Source organism: Lynx canadensis, chromosome D3 (assembly GCF_007474595.2).
Source record: "Lynx canadensis isolate LIC74 chromosome D3, mLynCan4.pri.v2, whole genome shotgun sequence".
Classification (NCBI taxonomy): Eukaryota; Metazoa; Chordata; class Mammalia; order Carnivora; family Felidae; genus Lynx; species Lynx canadensis.
This window is the reverse complement of record NC_044314.2, coordinates 16,842,998-16,869,988: the sequence shown is the minus strand read 5'-3', so window position 1 is coordinate 16,869,988 and position 26,991 is coordinate 16,842,998. Positions and strand designations below refer to the sequence as shown.

General features: G+C 47.2%; 1 protein-coding gene across 1 annotated transcript; it reads left to right on the top strand.

Annotated features, from left to right (window-relative positions):
- The first annotated feature begins 6,228 nt into the window (after nucleotides 1–6,228).
- SEC11C (SEC11 homolog C, signal peptidase complex subunit) lies at nucleotides 6,229–22,186 on the top strand. Its single transcript, XM_030336805.1, has 6 exons — nucleotides 6,229–6,378; nucleotides 14,000–14,109; nucleotides 17,039–17,188; nucleotides 19,228–19,347; nucleotides 21,300–21,357; nucleotides 21,989–22,186. Exons 1-6 carry the CDS (start codon nucleotides 6,292–6,294, stop codon nucleotides 22,040–22,042), a joined length of 579 nt encoding a protein of 192 aa, XP_030192665.1. The 5' UTR covers nucleotides 6,229–6,291; the 3' UTR covers nucleotides 22,043–22,186.
- The last annotated feature ends 4,805 nt before the right edge of the window (nucleotides 22,187–26,991 follow it).

The following is a 26,991-nucleotide window of genomic DNA, read 5'->3' as shown; positions in this document are numbered from 1 at the left end:
ACCACGTTAAGCGACATGCCGCGTAGCATCTGTTCTGTGACCCGTGTAGCAGCTGCTGAGTGGATTGGCCCTTGAGCCTATCCTGAGGCCCAGCCTACGATGCTTCTGGCTCCAGAGAGCCTCTGTGGGGAGAAGGGGTCAGGGAGGGCAGAAGGGAAGAATGTTTACAGCCCCTCATTTCCTTCTATTATGGAAGCCAGCCCGCCTCCTTCCCATTCTCCCTCTTCACATGAGTCCACCTGCACAGTTGTAAGAATGTTCTGTATTGGTTAAGGCTATTGGAACCCGTGACGGAAACCCAGTTTTCCCCAAGTTAAACCAAAAGGGGACTTTATTATAAAAATACCGGGGCCATCGTGCAACCCAGGTCGTGCCTGGGACCTCCGGGACGTGGAAGTCAGACGTGGTCGGGGCTCCCCTTCTCTCGTCTCTGTTTTGCCCTGGAACATGGGGGCGGCTCCTGGCCCTCCCGCCTCTCTTGACACCCTGTTCTTAGGGGCTGACCCCCAAGCTGAGCGCTTGGACACTGATCTATGTCCACGCTGCCCTGTACTCTCCCAGTAACTGCACGTTCTCCAGCTGTCCTGCCCCAGAGGGTCGACAGAAAACCGGATTCTAAATCTTCCCGCGATTTAGGTGGCATGGCTGACCTCCCCGAGTCATTCGTAACATCATAAATGTCTAAAATTGTCCTAATTATTTATGTTTACGTCTTCATGCAAGCAGGAACCCCGTCAGTCTTATGCACTGCTAAGCACCTAGGTCCTGGGACAACATAAGCAGTAAAGATTCAATAAATGTAATTCATTTTAGTGAGTTTCTGCAAAAGTAGCAGACTGTGAGTTTTAAGCTTAGAATTCACATTTAGCAGAGGCAGGCCATGCCTTCACAGAATTGTCATGTATATTATTAATAGTTTTGCTCCACATTTCCATGTCCCACTTCTTGTTTTTAAACGTTTATTTCTGAGGGAGAGACAGGGAGAGGGCACGTGTGAGCAGGGGAGGCGCGGAAAGAGAGGGAGGGAGAGAATCCCAAGCAGGCCCCGTGCTCTCAGTGCAGAGCCCGACGTGGGGCTTGATCTCATGAACCGTGAGACCATGGCCCGAGCCGAAATCAAGAGTCGGACGCTTAACCGACTGAGCTACCCGCGTGCCCCTCCATGTCCTACTTCGTCATCCCTTCCTTTGTACCCCAAGGTTCTGTCTTTGCCCCAACACGGACAGCCAAAGGGGAGTTACCCCCTTTGGGGCAGAAGGGATCATTTCAGAATCTCAGGTTAAGGTGATGAATTCTTGATTTCTAAGATCAAAGGCACCATTCAGATGTAAAAACAAAAGGATATGAAGGGGGCTGCTCTCTAGCATAAGCAATTTTTCTTTGAATCCCTTTGAAACCTCTAAGGTCGGGCATGGAGAGGAAAGTTAGAGGAGAACTGGTACAGGTTACCAGGCTGTCCACTTCCACCCCCTTCCAGCTGAGTCCTGAAGATCGAGCAAGGTCTAAAGATACATGCTTTGTTGTTGTTGTTCTTCTTCTTTTTTAAAATGTTTATTTATTTTGAGAGAGAGCACGAGCAGAGGAGGGACAGAGAGAGAGAGAGAGAGAGAAAGAGACAGACAGAACCTGAAGCAGGCTCCAGGCTCTGAGCTGTCAGCCCCGACCCCGATATGGGGTCGAACCCATGAACTGTGAGATCGTGACCTGAGCCGAAGTCAGATGCTTGACCGACTGAGCCACGCGGGCGGCCCGTACATGCTTTGTTCAAAGATTGGTCATTCCAGACTGGAAGTGCATCATCTGGGCCTCTGAGCACTTTGCCAGTGTCCCCTGAGCTCCAGTGATGTAAGAGAGCAGAGAGAAGGGGACGCAGGGCTTTAAGGCCAAATGACGCAGAGTGATGTACCGAAACCCACTTCGGGATCAGAAAGACTTGGGAAGACAGTCGAGAAAGGACCCAAAAAGCAGACCAGGTACATCCCGTAAGTCTGGGGCTTGAGGTGAAGCATGCGCACATGAAGGCTGAGGCCAGGACAGGCACGTCAATGGGGGCAGCAAGGACAGAAGCCGGTGACTCCGTAGGGGAAGAGCTCACATCCAAGGACCAGGTAAGACAAACTACATTTTCAAGGATTCTGGAACAGGAGGGAAACCGATCAAGGAGAAACAGATGCAAACTACAGGCCCTGCAAGTCAGGATATGCCTCCCTTAACTCGGTTGCCATCTGGGGAGGAAAAGGAGGGGGTAGGAGCGAGTATTTAAATACTCTCAAATTGACCCAGTTTTAAAACTGAAAGTGATTACATTAAGTTACTGCAAACGAGGCAGAAGGGGGCTTTAATAGAACTTTTCCAGGCTATAGGAAAAGGTAGTTACATTTTGCCCCCTGGAGGCCATGGCTGTGAAATTTTGCCACGGAACCTTAGAGGCCACAACTTTGTTTCTACAGATGAGGAAACGGAGGCCCAAGGAGAAAGATGGGTGGTTCGAGGTGATACTGCCCCGCAGGGGCACAGCAAGGAGGGCAGCACAGATCTCCTGGATCTTGTTCCGGGGTGCCCGGCACCACAGGGCATTGTCCTGTGTCTGTCAAACTCTCGCACAAAGTACCGAGCCTCGTGGACAGAGCAAATGTAAGAAAATGCCTAGCTTTTTCTCTTTTTCAAATAGAGATAAACTGAGAAGCTAAGTCTTTTTTTAAGTTTATTTTTGTTTATTTTGAGAGAGAGAGAGAGAGAGAGAGAGAGAGAGCAGGCAGGAGAGGGGCAGAGAGAGAGGGAGATAGAACCCCAAGCAGATTCCGTGCTGTCAGCTCAGAGCCCAACGCGGGGCTCAAACTCACCAACGCCAGGTCATGACCTGAGCCAAAGTCAAGAGTCGGACGCTTAACCGACTGAGCCACCCAGGCGCCCCAAGAAGCCAAGTTTCAAAAGCTTTTGACAGTCACGTGACAGCCAAGTGGCGTGGGACATACAACGCAATGAGCATCTTTGATTAGTGAACGTGGTCTGCCTCCCTGCCTTCCCGTCGCTGTTCCTGACACTTAGCATAAGTCCCTAATGGGTGGCCGTAGCAACTGTGACGCACAGGGAGGTAATCAGAGGAGCTGGGTGGGACAGAAGAGGTGGCAGCTGGAGAAGTGGCTTATTCTGACAAGAGCGCTTAGGCAGCAGGTGGCAGATAGATTGAGGAGAAGAGGCAGCCAAGTTTCCACGCTCTGATGATGACGTCCCGGAGGGAGGGCGCGGCTCTTCCCAGGCGTATCCTTCCACGGATGCAAAAGGTGGCAAGGGCACAGGGCGACTCAGAATGTGGTGTCGGGCCCCGTTAACCAGGTGCTGCCGATTCAGATCTGACACGAAGCGACTCATTCCTGCCCAGCCAGCCAAGCTCCAGTGTTCCCGAGAGGGCTGACCAGATTCCAAGTCATCCATCGGATGTCTTCCTGCTTGGTCTTCACTTAAGAACGAGTCCTACCTCTCTCCCTCCAGCCCAAGGACATGAAGATCCCTGAGATTCTGCCGCGCTCAGGACGGTTTCCAATACCTTCGGTCTGTAGGCGGTAGCTTGGACTTGGGAATTGAAAGTCGAAACTCCCACCTGGAACTGTGTCTGCTCATCAGTCCCAGGGGCTTGAAAAGGCAGAAAGCAACAGAGACTCCGTGGTGTAGGAAGCAAGAGAATGAGTTTGGACGGGGCAGACCCGGATTCCAATCCTGGCTCTGTCTTCTCTTAGCTCTATGTTGTTGGGAAGGCTGCTTATCATATCCGAGACTGTTTTCCATTTTCTGTAAAACACGGTTTTGGTAATTGCTAATAAGTATAAAGAAGCGTTTATCTGATACAAAGTAAATATGGAAAAAAAATGTTAGCTGGTATTGACTCTGTAGCAATTCTTTGCCCCCCTCCCCCCACTCACAAGGGCTACCCAGATGTGCTAAGAGGGTTCTAAACTAGAGTGCATACCTTTGATTACGTCCTACGTCGTTCACCTCTTACTCCGTATGATAATCATGTCTGCACATATACAGCTTCGGCTGGATTTAAGAACTGTGTCTTACTAACCTCTGGGTTCCTAGCGCTCAATGCAACAGACAAATCAGTAGGTAAGAGAGTGAACCGATTGTCGTATAGGCGATCTCTTAAAGTTTTCTTTCTGATTATGCCACATGATAGAAGGGAGGGTGTATGGGATCGGCCTGTGTTTAGGTGATTTCATTCAGAAAATTAGTATGTCTATTTCTCCATGGAAGAAGGAAAAGAAAGCAATATTACATTTTGGTTTAAGGTATGCAGCAAATCCAAGGCAACTCCAGAATCAACACCTAGGCAGAAGAATGCTTGATTTCTGGCACGAAACTAGATCTCCCCAGATACTGGCAGCAGGGCTTACGGTAATTCAATTCTCTCCTTTTCCTCGGTCTTTGGAAGAAATAAGCTACTGGGAGCTCAGACTCTGTACTTGATGTCACAGAACTGCCAGAGATAGAGAATGAAGAGCTGAAAACAGAGACAAAGCGACAAAAGCCCCAGTCAGGGGGTGGGGTTGGAGACTTCGGGGTGGCTTAGTGGTACTTCGAGACCTCACTTACTTTAATGACTTCCTTTGTAAGAACAAGACAAACAGACAAAACTGAGGGCCCAGTAGCATCAGGAGTTGATTCCCGAGGGATCTCCAAGATCACACTTGTCACAACCATATCACACGGAGGGAATGTGTGGATGCTGAGCGTGGACCCTGCCCTTGGGCAGGATGTCCGGTCAGGTGTCACAGCCTCTGCTTTATCTCCTTCTTCAAAGGGCCTCTTTCCCTGTTTTTAAGAGCCTAGTGTTAAGGCCATTCCTACAGCAGGGTGGCAGGGAATGGCCGTGAACCACACAAACGTATCTGCTAAACCCAAACTAAATATATTTCCAACTCAATTCTCCTTAGCTGGATCCTCAACATGCTCCTGTCCTTCCAACATGAAGTGTGGTGGAGGGGAGATTGGAATGCAAAGAAACAAGACTCAACCAACAGCAATTCAAATACCTTGCTTTTGAAAACTTTACAAAAACTATACGACCATTTTTTTTCTCCAGGTCCTTCGGAAAGCGCCTTTGCGACTGCGAGCGAAGGGTCCCAGAGTTTACCCTTTCATCAGCTTTATAGTGAGTTAGCTTCTGGGATATTTTAAACTACAACCTGCCCCCTTCCCCCAGAGCCCTTCACCCCTCTTACCTGCCTTTCTTATTTCTTCTATAGCACCAATGCCCTCTAGATACTATATAATTTATTATTTATTTATACCGACGTCTGCTAGAATGTAAGCTTCATAAGGGCAGGGATCTTTGCTTGTTTTGTTCACTGATGTTTCTCAAGTGCCTAGCACAGGGCCAGGTGCATAGTTGATGCTTCAAAAAGATTTGTGAATAAACGAATGAAATAAATACTGCATAATTGAGTCAATGAATGATCTAGCTAATCTAGGATCGGGACAGCAGTAATCCAGGATTTGGAAATTGTAAAATTTGAGTTCTAACCCAGACTCTGTCCCTTAACTTTGCCCATTATCATATAGACTTTCTGGGCCTCTGTTTCCTCGTGTACAAAATTAGGTGGTTATTTACTCATTCAAGTAACATTTAGCGCAACACAACTACGGTCAAAAGGACACAAAGATGCTTCCTTGCATTCAGAATCTACCACTTCTTACAGAGCACAGAACTCCAAGGTTTCAAAAATCCCGCCTCTCCCAAGCCCCGCCCACTCGCTGGCCTTTCTTTAGGCTCCTCCCCGATTCAGCACTGCCGGCTGCCCAGTGCAGAGGCCCCGCCTCCGCCCGGCCGCAGTCATCAAATGGCTAAGGTACACGGTTAGGTGAGTGCAGGGGGCTTTAGGTGCCCTTTTGGCGCCTGACCAGAGTCTTGGGGAATTCAGTTCCTCTGAATAGTCACTTCCCCGAGTTGTCTCTGCGATATGCAGGATCACTCTCTTTTCCAAGTTCGCTCCGAAGGGTCGGACAAGGCTGCTGGTCCCATCGCTGCCCTCCCCAGGAGCTCTGGGCCCTTCACCTGGACGAGCCTCTCGCCCCCGCGGCATTCTGGGAGTGGTAGTTTCTTCTTCCAGTCCTTCCCGGCGGCCACGCTGGCTAAGACGCGCAGGACTACACACCCCCAGACGCCCGAGCGAGTCGCCAGTCACGTGGCCCGCAAGGCCGAGGGCTGGTGGGCGGGGGCCCGCCGGTGCTCCGCAGCTGTCTGTGGCACCCCGAGCTGGCGGGCCGTTGTCGGCCCCTGGAGAGCCCGCCATGGTGCGCGCGGGCGCCGTGGGCACGCATCTCCCGGCCTCCGGCTTGGACATCTTCGGGGACCTGAGGAAAATGAACAAGCGCCAGGTAAGGGAGACCCGCGCTGGGGGCGCGTCCGGGAGCAAGAAAAGGCTGCGACTGCGGGATAGTCGGGGCTCCCTGGGTAGGGCTCGGGCAAGGACAGCGCCCCGCGCCCACAGGCTCCCCCACCCGGCTCTCAGAGGCCCTGGGTTCAAGTACGCGCAAACCTACGTGTGGGCACGGGTGTACGCTTTCCTGCGCTGACCCGAGCGCAGTGAGGGGAGTGTGGCCAGGTAGGGGAAGAGGATAGAAATCTAGTTCCGTGGATGTCAAATGTGGTGGAGAAAGCGAGAGATGACTCGGCCGTGAGTGACAGCTGTCTGCACGTTGTTTGAAGGGCCACCCCCTGGAGGAGGGAATAGACTTCTCTGTGAGGCTTCTCGAGGCCTGACATCCAGAAGAAGGCTGCCCGAGGATAGAAGGGGCGGAAAAGGCAGGCGAAAGGAAAGAACTTTCTGGCAGTGGGAACTGTCCAGTGCTGCCTCCCGAAGTAATTGCCTCGCACTCTGGGACAGTGTTTTGCCACCGTGCGTCGGGACTAAAACAAAGCTCCTTGTGCCTGGCGATCTCACTGGTGGTGCTCAATCATTTTAGACTGATGAAGTGTTCCAGAACTCTTCGCTAATCTCCGACTCTGTCATCTGGCTGCACCTTGAATATAGGAGGCAGTTAGCGTGGGGCCCCTGGGCAGCTGGGGTTGACTTTTCGCTCTTCTGTGACCTCAGAGGAAAACTTCCTTCTTGCTCTCTCCTTAGTCAGCTCCTTGGCCAGCATCGCTGCCTTTGAGTCTTCAGTATAAGGCGAGAGTGAGGAGGGACTGTAAAGGAGGCCCTCTCAGCCAGGAAAACGCCACAGCGTAGCTTCTAGAGAGAGGAATTTAGGGGACCTGTAGGGACACGTTAGAGCCTCATGGATCCTAATTCTTCTATTGATACTAACAATAAACTATGCCAAGAAAAATGGAACCATCCTATTGGTAATTTGATTGTCTTTGAAAATGGTATAAATTCTCATGATTTTGAGACATCCTGTCATTTTTGCCACTATATTGAGGAGTCGGGTGATGCCTGTGGCATGGCACAACGTATTCCTGTGGACATATGGTTTGTTATGTTTTTTCCCAAAGAATTACATACTACTGCGGTGGCGGGAGGAGAGTTTGGTGACTCGAACTTCATGAACTATGTCTAGAACCTGGTTGTTTCTAGGTGTGCTAGCCCTGATGAGCCCTTGGGAGTTTCTGTGATTAAGAGGAGTTGTGGCAGTGATTATCAACAGCCTTGAAAAACCAACAGCTAATTCCCTGAGCACCGATGCTGTTCCCAAGAACCTCCAGAAAAGGGGCTTTATTTAAAAATTAGACTTAATTGGCTAGCGTTTTTAAATGTCTCTAAAATGGTACTGATTGCGGGTGGTTATAATCGCAGACGATCAGAGGAAGCCTTCTGACGAATGTATCATTCCCTTAACTAGTTTGCTTTTGAACAATGTATATTCCCTCTCTCAGTGATTAGGCCTGTGGCTCTTGCATTGTCTATGTTTTGCTAGTTTTCTCATTAAATTCAGAGGCTCACAATCTGCTGCCATCCTGGTACTCTTTTTCTTCCCCCTCTCCTTTTAAGCTTTGTCCTTTTGTTTCTTTTTCTTTTCCCCTCCAAATAGCATTCTCTGACCCTTGTCAGGCATGCATGCTCCAGCAATCTTGGAAGTGGGACCCCCTTTCTCTGCTGCCCCAGCTTGCTCTAAAGTAAGGCGGAGCCACATGCAAAAACAAGGATTCTTTGTTTCTGCAGTGAGGAACAGAGGAAGGAAGAAATACAGCGGCTGGCATTTCTGCTGCTTTGTGGGCCAGAATCTCTGGTCCGGAATGTTTGTTTAAAACTCTCAGACATTAGCTATTTCATTTTTGGTTGACAAAGACTGAGTGTAGGCTTGCTTCTAAACTTTGCTGGGGTTGTGAATTGCCAAGCGTATAAAATTGGTAGGCGAAGATGAATTAACAGGAGGCACCAGTGAAACGTGGTGGCAGATTCTGTTAGATCCCAGTTTGTCAGCAGTTCAATCCAAATTGTGTCTCTAGATTCTAGGATTTCAATCCTAGACTTTGGATTAGCTAGTCTCTTAAAAGTAGGGTGTTGAAGTATGATCTGTGGTTTTGCAACTAGCTTGGTTATTAGGTTTTTGTATAATCGGTCGTTTCTTTAGCAAATCGATGTCTTGCTCAAAGGAAGTTTTTTTTTGGGGGGGATTTGATTTTACTTCCCCATGATGAATTTTGCAAGCACAGAAAATCATACTGGAAAAGATAGTCTTAGTACCGGGTCTTTATAACATAAGTGGCGAGGATTTACACTTTGCTTTTATCAGGGTGGAGACCGATGGTTTGAAAACTGGTCTACAAATGACAATTTCTGTTTATTTTTTTTTTTCAATTAATTTATTTTTTTCAACGTTTATTTATTTTTGGGACAGAGAGAGACAGAGCATGAACGGGGGAGGCGCAGAGAAAGAGGGAGACACAGAATCGGAAGCAGGCTCCAGGCTCTGAGCCATCAGCCCAGAGCCTGACGCGGGGCTCGAACTCACGGACCGCGAGACCGTGACCCGGCCGAAGTCGGACGCTTAACCGACTGCGCCACCCAGGCGCCCCGACAATTTCTGTTTAAAATGGTGGCTTGTGGCTTTCCCGGGCAGATCTGCAATTCATAACGAAACAACATTTACTTATCAAATCCTTCAAGGCAGAGTGGGTGGAGAAGTTTCTGAATGTGAGCTACAGTGAACAACTGCTGCTTGAGACCAAGGTGCCCTGCAAGGCCGATTTTACTTTGGAAGCAACAATTTAATGTATTACAGCCCGACACCTTAACCATATCTGCTTGGCAGTCCGGTCTCCTTATTTGCACTTCCGGGAATTTACTGAGAGTTTCATAATTTGCTATTGACATAGTAGACAAAGAGGATTTTTTAAAATATATATAAAGTTTTTATTTACTTCTTTTGAGAGGGAGGGGGAGAGACAGAGAGAGAGAGAGAGAGAGAGAAAGAGAGAGAAATATTCCCAAGCAGGCTCCGCGCTCAGAGTGCAGAGCCTGATGCGGGGTTCGAAACCATGAACCATGAGATCATGACCTGAGCGGAAACCAAGAGTCAGACACTTAACCGACTGAGCCACCCAGGTGCTCTGCCAAAGAGTTTTTGTGGTTTTTTTTTTTTTTTTTTTAATATGGTGTGTAACTTTAATTTTGAATTCGATTTACCTTCTTTTCGACTGTTACATCAAAACATCTTCATGGTCATTTTTATCCATTTTTACGTTTCCACTCTCAGTTGTTTCCTTCACAACCACCTGCAATGACATAACTTCACAGACATATACTCATAACAATAGGAACTCGGCTTTTCCCACCCACTGCCTTGTGAGATTGGGTTTTCCTGTTTTGTCACAGTCTTCAAAGTAATTATTTTAATGGCCATATAATATTCTGTCAAATCCCTTGAAACATTTATTTCCCCCAGACTTTGGAATTCTTCCAGGCCCATCACTATTTTAAAGCATGGAGAGGAGTTTAAGAGAAGAAAATTCAGCCATGAATTCCACCATGCTAAGGTGGCCTCTGCCAGCACTTGAGGGCGTCTTCTTGTGTTTGTCTGACGAACTGTCGTAGTTTGTGGAGATTCTCCTGCAGCCCACGTACACTTTGGTTTTAAATAGTGCAGTAGCTTGCCATTATTTACGCAATCGTTTCTCTGCTCTTGCTCCTTTATTTCCTTCTCTCTGTTACTAGAACTGGGACCGTGACGCATATCTATCTGCCTTTATTGTACACTGAATTCCTAGAAGGAGGATTATTGGGCTGAAAGTAACCTTGTGATACTAATGCCAGATTGCTCTCACCATGATCATATCCACATGCACATTGCACATGTCCATATCGTGCCACAGTGTACCCTGGGCAAGCACTGAGTATTAGCATTAAGAACAAAAAAAACCCAGGGTGCCCTGGGTGGCTCAGTCGGTTAAGTGTCCGACTTCAGCTCAGGTCATGATCTCACGGTTCGTGAGTTCGAGCCCCACATGGGGCTCTGTGCTGACAGCTCAGAGCCTGGAAGCTGCTTTGGATTCTGTGTCTCCCTCACTCTCTGCCTCTCATCCATTTGTTCTCTCTCTCTCTCTCTCTCTCTCTCTCTCTCCCCCTGCCTCAAAATAATAAACATTAAAACAATTGTTTAAAAAAAAAACAACAAAGAAAAAAACCCCACCCAAACTTGAAATTTTCTAGGCATAAAAAAAGGGGAGGGGGGGGCGCCTGGGTGGCGCAGTCGGTTAAGCGTCCGACTTCAGCCAGGTCACGATCTCGCGGTCCGTGAGTTCGAGCCCCGCGTCGGGCTCTGGGCTGATGGCTCGGAGCCTGGAGCCTGTTTCCGATTCTGTGTCTCCCTCTCTCTGCCCCTCCCCGTTCGTGCTCTGTCTCTCTCTGTCCCAAAAATAAATAAACGTTGAAAAAAAAAAAAAAAAGGGGAGGGGGGAAGCAGCATTTGGTTTGAACACTTCAAGTGTTTATTCACTGCTGTATTTCTTCTTTGGAAAATTAATGGTCTTAAGCTCTTACCTCTTTTTGTTGTTGTTGGGATTTTAGTGTTTTTCTTACTACTAGTTTGTACCCACTGTGTATTAAAGATATTTATTTTCTCTTGGGGCGCCTGGGTGGCGCAGTCGGTTAAGCGTCCGACTTCAGCCAGGTCACGATCTCGCGGTCCGGGAGTTCGAGCCCCGCGTCAGGCTCTGGGCTGATGGCTCAGAGCCTGGAGCCTGTTTCCGATTCTGTGTCTCCCTCTCTCTCTGCCCCTCCCCCGTTCATGCTCTGTCTCTCTCTGTCCCAAAATAAATAAACGTTGAAAAAAAAAAAAAAAGATATTTATTTTCTCACTTTTTATTCAACAAATTGAGTACTTACTCTTTGCCAGACCTGTATTGAACAAGATACAGCTGTGAACAAGGCCAGAATGACCCTTGCTTTTGTGGAACTTATAGTCTAACGTGAAAGACACATTAGAAATGATACGTATATCAGGCGCCTGGGTGGGTCAGTCGTTAAACATCTGACTTCCGCTCAGGTCATGATCTCACAGTTCACGAGTTTAAGTCCCACCCTGGGTGAGCTTGAGCCCCACTTTGGGTGAACACGAGCCCCGCTTCCGGTAAAAACACAAGCCCCGGGTGAGCCCCACTTCTCTCTTTCTCTCTCTCTCTCTGCTCCTCGCTCACTTGTGCCCTCTCTCTTTCTAAAAAAAAATGATGTGTATAATTACAATAGTGATGGATGGCATAAAGAAGTACAGGATGCAGTGAGACTGTGTAAAAGTTTTATTAGAACGCGGCCATATTCTTTCTTTTCCATATTGTCTTTAGTTTCTTTCTCACTACAGTGGCAGAGCTGAGTCACTTCAACAGAGACCCTATGGCTTGTAAACCGAAAACACTTATTATCTGGCCACTTGCAGAAAAAGTTTGCTGACTCCTAGTTCTAGTGGGTCAGGAAAGGCTTCCCTGGGGAGCCGATGCCGAAAGCAGGATTTAAGATGAGCAAGCATTAGGTGTGCTGAGGAGTCTGGGGAGAGAGCCTCTGGCCAGAAGAAGCAGCCAGGTGAGGTCCTGGAGTGGATGGGAGCGTGTGCTGACACGTGCCGTTAGAGCGCTGACAGGTGCCATTAGAGCACCTGGAGTGCAGTGAGCTTCACCAGCCGAAGCTAGGGATTTGGGGATGTACCAGACAGGGCGTAAGAGACCGTATTTATCCTCAGAGCAGTGGCACACAGTTGAAGGGATGCGGTCGGAGCAGGGCATAGAGATGATCAGATGGCCAGAGGCGCCTCTGAAAACGAGTGCGGGCTGTAACAGGGAGAACGCACTGGAAGAGGTGTGCGTGGACGTCGGGAGACTGGTCAGCAGGCTCTTGCAGTTGCCCAGTGGGCGATGTTGGTGACTTGGATGAGAGCGCAGCCAGTGGGAATCGAGAGATTGGAACAGGGTCCAGAAGTATTTAGAGAGTAGAATGTGTAGAGCGAATGGGTGGGTCGGTGGGGGGTGGCCCCTGAAAGAACAAGAGTCCTGCCACGTAGGTGACCGCACGGGTGTATGCGGGCAGGTAGAGGGGGGTCATTGAATCAGAGACGTGGGGATTGAGCAGTTTCAGTTCCATGTGTTGCCAAAAGTGGTTGGTTCGGGTGGGGGAAGGAGGTCTTTAGAAATGAGGATGTCTAGGGACTGAGACCCTAGAGGATTGGGTAGGCCGCCCACGTGGCTCGTCGGGTCACCCAAGACAGGGGTCGTGAGGAGGAAGATAGAGGCAGGTACTGGAGTAAGGAGCCAGCCTGGGGGCCCCGAAGGGAAATGCCCTGAAGGACTTATGTTTCGAGTAGTAGTAGGCACAGTGACTTCTGTCCTTAAAGCCTCTTGGAAGACCGGAGACGTCTGGCCCAACAATTCAGCTACAGCGGAAGGGTGTTGGGATGTGGGCAGGTGTTGCTTTTCCCCTGTCGTCACCAGGGGCTGGTGGGTGTGGCAGGCGAGGCTGTCAGCAAGGAAGAGCCTTGAGCTTCAGCAGGACAAGCCGGGTGGATATTAACTCAGTGGTCTAAGGTGGGACGAGGCCAGCTTCGAACTCGGTATTGTCTTGAGTGGCTTTCTGCCTGTGTTCTTAACCAGATATCATTTACTTTTTAAAACGTTTGTGGAAAATGTAAACTTCCAGGTGTTTAAAGTTTTTGTTCACTTTGAAATGTAATTTGAGATGCAGAACACCCTCATTGCTAAGTGCTAGAGGACTGTGAAGCCTCATGTGGGGCCTCCTTGGCCAGGGCGCCAAGGGGTGGTTCTTGGCTCTGTGCCAGGCTCTCACATCAGACGTGCCCTCTCTCTGCCAGAGCGGTAGGCCCTCGGGGTAGAACTTGAGCAACAGACTCTTTTTTTTTTCATTTGCATCCAAGTTAGGTAGCATATAGTGCATCAGTGATTTCCTTAGTGCCCCTCACCCATTTAGCCCATCCCCCCCCACAACCCCTCCAGTAACCCTCTGTTTGTTCTCCGTATTTAAGAGTCTCTTACGTTTTTGTTCCACTCCCTGTTTTTATATAATTTTTGCTTCCCTTCCCTTGTGTTCATCTGTTTTGTATCTTAAAGTCCTCCTATGAGTGAAGTCATATGATATTTGTCCTTCTTTAATTTCGCTTAGCATAATACCCTCCAGCTCCATCCAAGTAGTTGCGAATTTGAGTAAGGGACTCTTCAAGGTTGAGGGTTCTGGGAAATCCCAGAGAGGTAAGTTGAGTCTTACCGAGGCTTTAATAAAGTGGGTCCTGTGGATTGCTCTGGTTTGTTGTTGTTGTTGTTTTCTCTCTCTTCTCTCATTGAAAGAGAAACAATAAATGGAAGGCTAATTCCACGGACAAAAGTTGAAATGCTACCTAAGTTTGTAGTTTGCGTGACTTAGTTTAATGTCCTAAAATAAACACAGCTTCGTTTGTTTGTTTGTTTGTTTGTTTACAAACCAGCTCATCCCCAGCTTAGGGCTAGTGAATATAATTCCATTGGTTTTCACTTGGGGTTTGGCCTTTTTCGTTCCAGCTCTATTACCAGGTATTAAACTTCGCCATGATCGTGTCTTCTGCGCTTATGATCTGGAAAGGCTTGATCGTCCTCACCGGCAGCGAGAGCCCCATCGTGGTGGTGCTGAGGTAGGTTCTGCAGGCTGTCACGCTGCCGCCTTGTCACAGAGGAGCAGCGTCGCCTTGAGTGAAAGCCTGCACGGCAACCAAGACTGGGGGTTTTGGTTGGATAAAGTGTTAGAATTTTCTGCTGATACCTCTTTTCATTGTTTCTGACCTTTGGTGACAAATCGTGTCTTTCTCAAAGACATTTTAGAGCTTTTATCGTGTTGATGCTAATGCTCCAGTGCAATATATTTGCTTTTGTATTTTAATGCTTTAATCTGCCTAAAGTAACAATCATATGTTATTAATGCATTAATTGATTTTGAAACAGAAGTAATTTAAAGCCGTTACTTGGTTTTCCTTGTACCAAGCAGACAGGGAAGTGTATATCCCCGGTGCCTAGCAGAGCATGCTGTATTTCTTCAAGCCTCTTCTGCAATACTGGTGTAGGTGGCTACTCTCTTGAGACTATTACTCTTATAAAGCACAGGAGGTTAAATTTAGAAAAGTTAATACTTTAATTCACTTCATATAGCCGTAAAGTCAGGCAAGGGGGAAAATTTAATCAGTTTGAAATTAAATAACCATATTTGGGAGTCCTTAGGTACCTCAAGATGCTCTCTGTCTGTGTGTCTTAGACCATTGAGCCTTACTGTGGGTGGGATTGAAAGCTGCTATTTTAAAAAAAATTTTTTTTAAATGTTTTATGTATGTGTGAGAGAGGGAGGCATAGAATCCAAGGCAGGCTCCAAGCTCTGAGCTGTCATCACAGAGCCTGACACGGGGCTCAAACTCGTGAACCGTGAGATCGTGACCTGAGCCAAAGTCGGACGCTTAACCAACTGAGCCACCCAGGTGCCCCTGGAGCCCGTTTGTTTTATGAGTGGGGTCACCACTGGCCAGTGCAAGAGCCAAGGTCAGCACACAGGGTTCTTGGCTTCCGGACCAGCGCCCTTTCCCTCCCCTGCTACCTGCTACCACACCATGGGGCTTCGGCCATGGCCCTGGCTTCAGCAGGTTGCCCCTGTGTGGCCGGCCAAGGGGTCTACTTCTAGAGGTACACTGCTTCCATAAATGTAGGAGCCTTTGGATAGCATACGGGGTCTCAGTTCACTGGTTTTCACACTGCGCTCTAGGACTGCCCGGGGGGCCAGTGGATGGGTTAGGAGGGAGAATGGGGTCAAGTGTGTGGATTCTAGACACCCCAGCCTTGCTTTAGTCATGACAGCTCCATTTGTATGTATTGTAGGTGGTGATGCTTCCTCGTAAGATTTCGTTTGAGGGAAGGGTTTTAAGGCTTTTTTTTTTTTTTTCCTAAATAGAAATGAAAAAACCTCAAATTCAGATGGGCCTCTTCACTTAACAGATAAAGAGCCTGAGGCCCACCGAGGCCATGCCACTTGCGTCTTACAGTTACTCTTGGCAGAGCCAAAATTAGATCCCAGGTGTTCTGGTTTTCCTTAAATCACACAGACACAGTCATACAAAGAAATTGTTGTAACATTGCAGTATCTGGGGACTTTTTTTTTTTTAAAGCCTCCTTAATAGTACTAAAGCACTCTGGTTTGTCAGCATAGACTATTGACATCATGAGAAATGTGTGACCTTGGGGAACATTGACCTTTGGCGAATCCCTGGCCCATGAGGAAAGCAAGTGTAGTTGATATTAGTGAAACATTTCAAAGAAGTGCTTTCCTCATGGGCCATGATTACAGCTTTTGGTGGCAAATGGTACTCTTGCTGCCTCTGAGACTCGTCCGGAAGGTTTTTCTAGCTGTAGTTCTTAATTGTTTTCTCTTTCTCTCCCTCTCGGTCATTTATATTTCTAGCACTCTCTCTGTTTTTTTATTCATTTCCTGTTAGATCTGTTACCATCCTCAGCTGTCATTGGTTTAACTTAAAAATAAATACATCAGCAGGTACTTAGTGACAGGCCGGTCCCTGCTGCATCTCTCCTTGCTGATCTGCATTCATTGACAAGCTTAAGGTGTTCCAGTGCAGGGAGGGACAGGAGGGTCAACTTCTTGAGCTGCACCTGTTATGAACCCACATTTTCCTTTAAAGCACCCCATTTCTTCACCAGTCTGGCTCTTCCTGTCCCCTCCTGCCCTCAGCAGACTTGCTGGTTTTTGATTGTATGGCCCCTATGTTGCTATATTTTTAGGTCTTATTTATTTTCTCATGCGTTAAGACAAAGCATGAGCATATGTAAAATGAATTGTGTTTTGATGATTTCAGCTTCTGCTAGATTGCAATTTACTTTGACTCCATCGACGATTTTTGGCATGGGTTTAAACCGGTACCGTGTGGGAATATTTATTGACCTCCACATCAGAAACAGTCAACATTTGTTAGAATTGGGCTCCCTATAGAGTATGGTCTAAACGATGATCCTGCAGGAGCCCAAAGACTTGGGTTCGAATTCTGTCCCAACCCTCAGCTCGGTTTTCGGATAGATCGCTCTCCTAAGACATTCGTTTGTTGGTTTCTCTTCCTTGAATGGCAATGCCATGTCCTAGGTGCTGGGGATGAACCACAAAATGCAAGAATTGCCCTAGAGTATCAACCAGTTTTCAGGGTCTGCAGTTCCAAATGAAAATAGTAATGTCTTTGTGGATGTAGGACTGTTTTTTAAGGCTAAAACTTGGCAGCTTTTACTTCAAAGAGTTCACATTACACTTGGTTCTTTTCTCTACCTAATACAAAGTACAGAGGGGCCTGCTACTATCCTTTCCATACTTAAATCCTAGAAGAAATCCTTTCCTTTCTCACTCCGTGTCGTCACCGCGAGCAGTCAGAAGGAAACCACAGTGACTTGTTTCACAGGTCCTAGATACGTGACGACGGAAGTTGAGACTCTCACCGATATGTTTATTATTGTATTCTTCGTGAATTGAAACGTTCCCCTTGGGAACCCAGGCTAATTTGGATGTGATTTTGTGTCTCTTCCCAGTGGCAGCATGGAGCCGGCCTTTCACAGGGGCGACCTTCTATTCCTGACAAACTTCCGAGAAGACCCTATTAGAGCTGGTGAAATCGTGGTCTTTAAAGTCGAAGGACGAGACATTCCAATAGTTCACAGAGTAATCAAAGTTCATGAAAAGTAAGGAGGCTTTCCTTCTTTTCGCTGTTGTTTGGTGAATTTTGGTAGCCGGTTTTATTTGTTTTATTTTTTATATGTTTTTATTTATTTTTTCATTAGCACTGATTGTTATCAAACTTCTATTTATTTGTTTTTTCATTGTTCCCCTCCCCTCAGGTTTTTATTTAAATTCCTGTTAGTTAACATACAGTGTAATATTAGTTTCAGGTGTAGAATTTAGTAATTCAGTTTTGGCAGCCGGTTTAATGGCTGGTTAGAAGCGGCAGAAACTCTGGATTATGTTCCTAGACCCGCCGTTCACTAATTGGGTGACTTTGGACCTGCTACCTCGCCCAGCCTGTAGGATGGGGCTGATAACATTATCATTTCCCACCGTGACTCACGGGACGCTTATGAGAACCAGACGAACAGGTGTCTCCTGAGGCCTCGGAAACTTAAACTGCTGTGTGACGTAAGGTGAACCTACTGTAGCCTAACACTTACTTGAAGGAGGCTGAGAGAGAATCCAATCCCACCGCAGCCGAGGATGATCTTGATAGGACTGTCTTCTGACACGCAGAGAGCCGCCTGTTTCCCTGTTCCACTTTGGACCGAGTGGCACGCTCTCAGCGGTCACCCTAGCCCTGGACGGACACAGATGTCTTTTCCGGCTCATCCCGTGGCGCGGGCAGCGCGTGTCCTGTGCCGGTTCTCCCCCCACAGATGCGCTTCCTTTCCTTGACATGCCAGCGGTGGCCTCTGAAGACATGCTTGGGAAACTAGAAGCTTCTATCTCAAATGTACTAATGGCCTCTGAAGACATGCTTGGGAAACTAGAAGCTTCTATCTCAAATGTACTAAGTTCTCACGGGAGAGTACAGTATCAGTGGAACACAGAGTATTAGTGGAAACGTTACATTTTATATACTCGGCTATTCATTTACCTTTACGCAGCTTAGTGTAGCATTTCCACCTGCCTGAGTTATGGAATTGCACTTAGATGTGTGTGCTTGTGGTTTTAAAAGAACAGAGCCTTTCTCATCATCTCGTCGCGCGTGGACGTGGGGGGACGTGCACACGTGTAGTGCAGCTATCCGAACGCTTCCGGTATTAGGTTCCCATGCCACTCCCTGCTTCCAGATGTTCCCCGAAGACATTGATAAAGAAGTTGAAAGAGGACTTATTCAAAGTGGAGGAAATAATGATGATTTTCTATAATTTGCATGAGTTGTGAGAGAGGCCGCGTGGATTTTTATCCTCTTGATTTCCTTTATAACCACAGCTGCAAATCAGCTTGCTGCCTTTGGCATGGCTTCAAATCTTTGTGGGCTTTCAGTATTTTATCTAATTATATTGGGGCATTTTTTCATTTGTTTTATTGGAAGAAGACCCTCTTTAGAGCTCTATAATGCTATAATGTTGTGTTTCTAGTGACAGGGCCGTGTAAGCATCGGGTTGGAGTGTTTAAAATGATTCCCACATGTCTCTTTAACACGCTGGTTTTATGCCATTTGTGATTCCTGTTTCTCTGCAAACCAGATTTTATACCACTTTGCTGAGTGGTGAAGGAGATAATGCATTAACATTCTACATTTGGCGAGGAAAAGTAAGTTTGAGGAGGGGTAAGGGCACGCTGGGGTTTGAATTACCTTGCGCTCAAATCTCTGTGATCCGGGACCAAGTTCGTGTCCTGAGTGAAGCGGAATATAATCCGCGGGGACACGCTGGTCTTTGCGGACTAAGAAAGCGAAAGCAGTTGCTGGAAGCTCATCGTTGCCCTGCCGGGGCCCTTGCGCTTTGCCATGCTTTTTGGTTGGCAGGAAAGCTTGGGCGTTTTAGAACTTGAGGCTGCAGAAACTCCAGTAGGTTCGTGCTTGAGTCGGATGGTTGTAGTCGGATGGTTCCCTGTAAGCCATCCCCTCAGACCAAGAGAGATCGAGTGCTCGCGGAATGCTCGTCCGAATGCCCGCAGCAGACCGGCAAGTGCCGGGTAAACTAAGTGCTTTCTAATGATGCCGTGCTGAAAATCGTTTTTGAAAAGTCATTATTTTGCTTTCTAGAGATAACGGAGACATCAAATTTTTGACTAAAGGAGATAATAACGAAGTTGACGACAGAGGCCTGTACAAAGAGGGCCAAAACTGGCTCGAAAAGAAGGATGTGGTGGGACGAGCCAGAGGGTGAGCATTAACCTTTAAGTTACATAAAGGCTTCGGGAACCAGAAAAATAGAAACAAACTAAACGTACGGGCTAAATGGAATCACTCGTTACAAACAGTCTATGTCGGGAGAGTTGGGAGTAGTCTGAGTTGTGCTCTGTGTATGGGGTCCACGGTGTAAGTACAGCTCGGAACTAAGGACCGAAAATCAAAAACTGAGTTCAAGTATATTGTCTGCATCATCGGTTTAATCCTGTTTTTGAAAGCAATCGCCCCGTAGAGGTTAGGTATTTGTGGTTTTAAATAGCAACTACAAGAGACCCTCCCAGAGATAACCACTGTGGAACACTGTTCCCTGCGCCTTATACAGATGCGTGTGCATATATAATACATGACTTTACATAGGAGGATTTTATTTTGTTTCTTTACCCAACATGAAGTTAGAAATTGGTTGCTGTGTCAAATCTACATCCAGGTAGTTTTAAATGGCTACGTACCGTTGTTCCCCTGAGAATCACAAAATCACAGCTTACGTACCCAGTCCTTTCCTGGAGTGACACATTTAGGTTATTTCCTGTTTTTTACTGCCCAAAACGGTTATGTGATAAATCTTGTAATATTCATCCGTGCATAATTGCGCCAGCAATGAGTTCTGCTTCTGACACAGCAGAGCGTGTATCCTCTTATTAAAAAAACAAAAAAGGCAATTTTTCCCCTCTCTTGGTGACCCTTTTCTATGTTTAACCCTTGTTAGAAGTGTCTTTGTTGTTGTTGTTGTTGTTGTTGTTAATCTTCTCTAAATCCCATGAGCTGTCGGAGGCTGGAGAACACTGGTTACCCTTTTCTTTTTTTAAATTTTTTTTTTCAACGTTTTTATTTTATTTTTGGGACAGAGAGAGACAGAGCATGAACAGGGGAGGGGCAGAGAGAGAGGGAGACACAGAATCGGAAACAGGCTCCAGGCTCCGAGCCATCAGCCCAGAGCCCGACGCGGGGCTCGAACTCCCGGACCGCGAGATCGTGACCTGGCTGAAGTCGGACGCTTAACCGACTGCGCCACCCAGGCGCCCCTGGTTACCCTTTTCTAAGATTCAGCTCTACTAAGCAGATTGTGATTTGAGGTCTCTTTCTGCTCCTTTTCTCCCTCGGCTCACCTTTTAACTATCTTACACCGCTGCGTTGCACCTTGAATATCTGTGAGGAGATGAGAGTGACTTCCAGCTGGTCAGTCCTCTACTTGTCCTGTCCTGGGGACAGGCTGTGTATAAAGGGGAGGTTGGAGCTGCTGACTTACATAAGATTGGAGGGTACCCATGTGTTAACCGCGTTTCCCGTGAGTGAGGGGAGGCTTGGGTCACACTGATTACATATTGACATTAATTTTGTCGGCAGAGTCATTGGCTGGCTTATGCCCCGGACCTTCGGTGTCTGGGAGCATAGTCACATGTGGGTATAAATTATGGGATTCACATCTGTGTTCACTGCCCAGCGAGCGTGTTTGTTATATTTGAAAAGCCCTGTGAAATGAAAATGATGATGTTCTTTCCGTTGCAGACTGATCCTCCGTGTACTTTGAAAGCTTTCTCTAACAGCGGTCTTTATATAGGCTATCTGAATGTTACTTCTCCCCTGAAAAAATTAAGAACCAGCTTGATGAAAGTTGTCGGTTCCATTTGTACAAGCAGCTCAACTAATTATTTTAATTCTGTTATGGTGAATGCAGCGAGCACAGACAAGTGGCATCTCTAGTTGAAATCATGTGCCTGCTTAAAAAATGGTCCTGGCTGTTAGTTGTGTTGCTTTTGATTAATAAAGCCTTTTGAGGCAGGAGTGACTATTATTCTTACAGCCCCAATCAGTGCTATTCCCAAGGAAGATTTGTTTCCTAAGGCTGATTTAGAGTATTTTTAAATGTTGCTGTCATCGTATTACAAGCAGTTTTTATATTTCTGGCTTTTCATCCCACAATTTAGGTTTTTACCATACGTTGGTATGGTCACCATAATAATGAATGACTATCCAAAATTCAAGGTAGGAATTTGTGTGTATGTCTGAATTAAATATATATATATATATATACATATATATACATATACGTATATAGGCGCTTTTACACGTGCAGTTGTAAAGATGCAGTCTGTTTAAAATGTTTTCCTTGTTCTGTTTTGCAGAGTATTTGTATTGAACTACAAATTGACATAACCATTTAAATTATCAACATTTAAATTAGTTATTTAAAATAAGTACTTTCATCTTTTATGTTCGTGGTGTATTCTAAAATGTCACCTATATATTCATTGCTGTTTATCATGAAAACCTTTAAACATACCAAAAAAAAAAAGCGATACAATAGACTCAGTAATGCTGATCTCCCTACTTCAATAAAAATGGTGTCGATGTGTTTTTTTTAACACCCACTCGAAGAACAATAGGACACGGACGCAAGAGTGAGCAGTGGATTAGCTGTGTTTGTTGGGTGCTTGATCCTTGGTCCATCAATATACTGGGGGCTTTTTAAACCATAGCAGGGCAGGCATGAGAGAAGAGGTCACCTTTTGATTCTGTCCCCAGCCTAGTATTGAGCGGACTTCAGCTGAATACATTTATAGAGCAAACTTATTTGTAGACCTCCCAGTAATTTTCCACTGTGTTTTCTTTCCAGTACGCTCTCTTGGCTGTAATGGGTGCATACGTGTTACTAAAACGCGAATCCTAAGATGAGAAGTTCCTGGCACCAGATTGAAATGAATTCTGTTGCAAAAGAGAAAAACTAATATATTTGAAGTGTTCCACTTTCTGTATAAAAGGAAACAATGTGGAGACATTTTTGTCTTGTCCAAATAAATGATTCATCAGGAAAGACTGTTTTCTTTTGTGGGGTCTGGTCTGAATCTGCCCGGTCTCTGTGGCCCCCGTCATAGTCACTCTAAACCAAGCACGGGGGTCTGTGCCACTTCAGGAGTGAGGCGGGCCATTGCTGGACCTGCTGGTGGGGACAGCGCACAAGCCACATGGTATAGTTGTAATGTCTGGGTTTCGGAAGTAAAATTCTTCGCATCACGTAACATTTCCGAGGGAAACACACAGGCCCTCAAAAGCAAGTGATTTCTCATTTATTAAAGTATATTCCGATCAGGGAATAAAGTCTAAAACCTTTTTAAGAGGAAAGAGGTGACCTGCTTTGTTTTGTGGTGCGATCTATCTTGAGATGGTTGGATAAATTATTGGAACGGTGCTTTTCGTAAATTATGAAAACAGTGCGGACTCCTTTGAAAACTTACAAAAGGTACAGACGTGTAAAAGGAGCTCATCCCTTTCTGCGGCCTCTCGGGGGGGGGTCTCCACTGTTGGAGTGACATGTGCGCCCCGTAGAGTCCGGCGTAGAAGGTGGCCCCTTCGCGAAAACATTTATCAGCCACTTCTATCCCAGCCACCGCCTTAGGTGCCGGGGACATGAAGTCCTAGCCTGGATGGCGTTTGCCACGTGGGGGAGGAACAGATAAGAAACTGACAGTGATTTCAGGAGTGACATTTGCCCTGGGGAAGATTAAACAGGGTCAGCTGATAGCGAGAGAGAATTCTCGCTTTCCATGTAGAGGTCAGGGAAGGCCTCTGGGGAGAGGGCCCGGAGCAGAGTTAAGAAACGAGGCAGGGGAATCCTGGGGAAAAGCATTCCCGCCCAGCGTGGGGCCCCGGAGAGGGGAAGGATGTTCTCAAGCTTTCGCGAGCACGCAGAGCACCTGGCTGTTGTTACATGCAGATTCTGACCCGGGAGGGCCGGGGCCTGAGACTCTGCATTCCCAACTCGCTCCCGCTCCGCGGGGCTGGCGAAGCTGCTGGTGCCCGGACCACGGCCCGCGTAGCAGTGTTAGAGGAGTAGAAAGGAGGCCAGTGACGTTTTCAAGTACACTCTTACACTTTTACACAAATGTTCCCTTTTCACTGGACAATGCGATGGTGACATCCTTTCAGTGAGAACTTACAAGTCTGCCTCCTTCTTTGAGGTCTGCCCAAACCTGGGGTAAGCGTTGAGCATCCCTAAAAGCCACTTAACCACCTATAGGCCTTGAGCAGGCTCAGTTCGCGCAGCATCAGATGCAGGACAGCAGCTGCTGCACTTACCCCCGCCCCCCCCCCCCCAACCATCCCCAGGAACAGGTGCCCATAACTCACCAGATGCTCAGCAGGGTGACATGTGCATAGTGCGCGCTCAATAAACGGTACCCGTTGTTACGTAAGTCCTTTTCAGCGTCAACCTGGGCCTCGTCACACACCTGCTCTTCTCTGAGTGAGCTCCTGATCTGGGAAAGACCAGCAGGAGTGATCCCCGGGGGAGCAGCTCGCCCTGGAATCCTTTATCTCTGCGGAAATAGGCTGTGGCAACAATAATGGCCCTCTCGTCCTGTCGAAATCAACAAAGTGAAAGAAAAAACGTTTACAGGATACTTTCTGAAACCATTATTCTCTTGTGCCCATTAATAAATTCTTTTCTCAAAGATTTTTGTTCCCTTAACTAAGAATGAAATATAAAAATGTTGGGTCAAAGCTTTATTATTTTATCATCTTCCCGGGGTTCTGTTGCTGGTTCGTATAAGCTTGAAAAAAGTCTTGACATGGCTAAGCCTATCGTTAATTCTTTGCACGTACCTGATCCTGAAGTAAACTTTACAAAGACAGCCGAGAACCCTACCGTGGCTCAACCGGTGCCATTCAGTTGTGGTTCATTAGCAGGCACCAGCCCTTGGGGCCCCTTCGATGCCGTTGGTGCCTTTATGAAGCACAAGTGATGTGAGTTCGTGTTGGGCTGAAGTTCCTTGACCCGCGGGTCTCAGCTCCGAGAGGACTTCCGGAGTTAAATGGTGTTTGCTCTACTGTGTGCAAAGCACTAGAGGTTTCCATCAAAAACTGGGAAGTTTCTGGGCGCCTGGGTGTCTCGGTTAAGCGTCCGACTTCGGCTCAGGTCACGATCTCGCGGTCTGTGGGTTCGAGCCCCGCATCAGGCTCTGGGCGGATGGCTCGGAGCCTGGAGCCTGCTTCCGATTCTGTGTCTCCCTCTCTCTGCCCCTCCCCCGTTGATGCTCTGTCTCGAAAATAAACGTTAAAAAAAAAAAAAAAAAACTGGGAAGCTTCCACTATGGGAGCAGGCTTCCGTTTTTTTAAAAAGTTAGCGGGAGAACCTCTGGTTTCCCAGCCCATGGGCCTCAGCCCAGCTCTTTCTCATTTGACGATGAATGCGCCAGTCTTATCCAGATGCCACGCACGCACACACAGCAACCAGCCTGGGGGCTTTAAACCACTCTAATAAAAATTCGGGGGCCTGCCACCGTCCCAGCAAGGCTGAGCAAACGAAGCCTCGCACGAGGTGGATGAAGTCTGTTTTAAGGGAGCGGGGTATGAGAACCTTTAATTAGGGGAAGTGATCCTGACGCTACACTTTAAAAAACTCCCCAGTGATGCGTATGCCCGGGGTGGAGAACCGCTGGAAGCATCAGTACAATCGGTTGGGAGGCAATGTGATACGATGCGTGATCGTTCATGTCTCCCTCGTGGAGTCATTTTCAGATAGCATGATGGAAAAAATCCAGAACGCAGTGTACGGATGGGCCACCCTCCGCCCCCTTTCCCCGCTGATGCTAATGCACCAGCATGGTCTCATTTTCTGGGTTTCTGCTCGGGCACCTCTTCTTACAAAGCAGCCTCCCAGCCCCGGGCTGTGGACAGTTAGGTGTCACCCAGAATTCAGGGCAGCGATCCAGCCACTGCACCCTGGATTCAAGCAGGTTCCCTGGCTTTCCGTAAGAGGCTTGGGGGTGGTGTGAGGCGGGTGGCGTTGAGAGGAGGGATTTGCAATCACATGGAGGGTTAAGCCCTGCCTCCACTTTCTAGATATGTAGTCTGTAACGAACCCAGACTCCACTTCCTCCTCTTGAGAATGTCAAGGCAGGGCAAGCGCTTATTAGACGCTCGTCTTAGTCCAAGAGAACTTTACCCTCTTTTCCAAGAACGCTGGAGTTTGAATACTGAGAATTGATTGATTGCCTCCCAATCCTTCTGGAACATTCTTTCCTATCATCTTTGGCCATGAACTCTCGCTATAGTTTCTCTGAAATTTTCATTTGCGTTTCTATGTTGTTGCAAACAGACCCCACGGCAGGGGTATTTTCCCTCGGAGCATCAGCTTTTAGCCATGGGAACTTGCAGCATGATGTGGGGAGAGCAGAAATCCCTTTCATCTCACCCCTGTGCCCGTTCTGTGCCAGTTCCACACAGTGTGGGCGTGAACGCCTCCTCCGCGTGCCCTCTGTGGCACAGCCTCTGTTGGGTCTCCTCTAGGCTTCCCTCAGTCCTCACCCAAGGCCATCTACCGGCAGCCTCTTGGCAGGTTTCGTGCTTTCCCCACAGGGTGTAGCTTTCGCTACACAGCGGGAATTTCTTTTAACGGACTTCATCTTTTAGAGCAGTGTTAGGTTTACAGCAATTTGAGTGGAAAGTACAGAGTTCCCATATAGTCCCCTGTCCTCAACGCATAGCCTCCCGCCGTGGACATCTACAGCACAGTAGGGCGTTTGTTAACGATGGATGAGCCTACAGTAACACGTCATTGTCACTCGAAGCCTATAGTTTACATCAGGGTTTACTCTCGGCGTTGTATGTTTCAAGAGCTTGGACAAATGTATAATGACATGCATCTGTCATGATAATACCATACGGATTAAGTTCACTGCCAAAAATCCCCTGTGCTCTGCCTCTTCATCGTTCCCCCCCCAACCCCTAGAAACCACTGATTTTTTTTTGAAAGAGAGCGTGTGCCAACAAGTGGGGGAGGGGCAGAAGGAAAGGGAGAGAGAGAATCTTAAGCAGGCTCCACACCCAACACAGCCCAATTCGGAGCTCAGTCCCATGACCATGAGATCATGACCTGAGCTCAAATCAAGAGTCTGATGTTTAACGAATTGAGCCACCCAGGGACACCCCCCCCCCCCACACACACACACATACTGATCTTTTTTATTGCTTCCATGATTGTGCCTTTTCCAGAATGTCATGTGGTTGGAATCACACAACATGTAGCCTTTTCAGATTGGTTTCTTTCACTTAATCATTTGCTTTTAAGTTTCCTCCGTATCTTTATCTGTCTTGATGACTCATTTATTTTTATCACAGAGTAATATCTCATTGTATGGATGTACCACCATATAGTGATGTATGGTGTATTTATTTACCTACCAAAGAATATCTTGCTTGCCTCCAAGTTTTGGCAATAAGCAAAGTTGTTTTAAACATGCATATACAGGTTTTGTGTGGACATAAGTTTTCAGGTCTGGGTAAATACCAAGGAGTGTGATTGCTGGGTCTTATACTAAGAGTGTGTTTAGTTTGGGAAGAATTTTGCATTCTCACCAGCGATACACGAAAGTCCCCGTTGTTTCCCATCCCTGCCACCATTCGGTGTTGTCAGTGTTCCAGAGCTGGGCCATTCTGATGATCGTTAAGTGGATTCTCGTTGTTTTACTTTGCATTTCCCCAATGACATATGACATGGAACACCTTTCACATGCTTATTTCCCATCTGTGTATCTTCTCTGGTGAGGAGTTCGTTAAGATCTTTGGTCCATTTCTTCTTTATTCTTTTTTAATGTTTATTTATTTTTGAGAGAGAGAGAG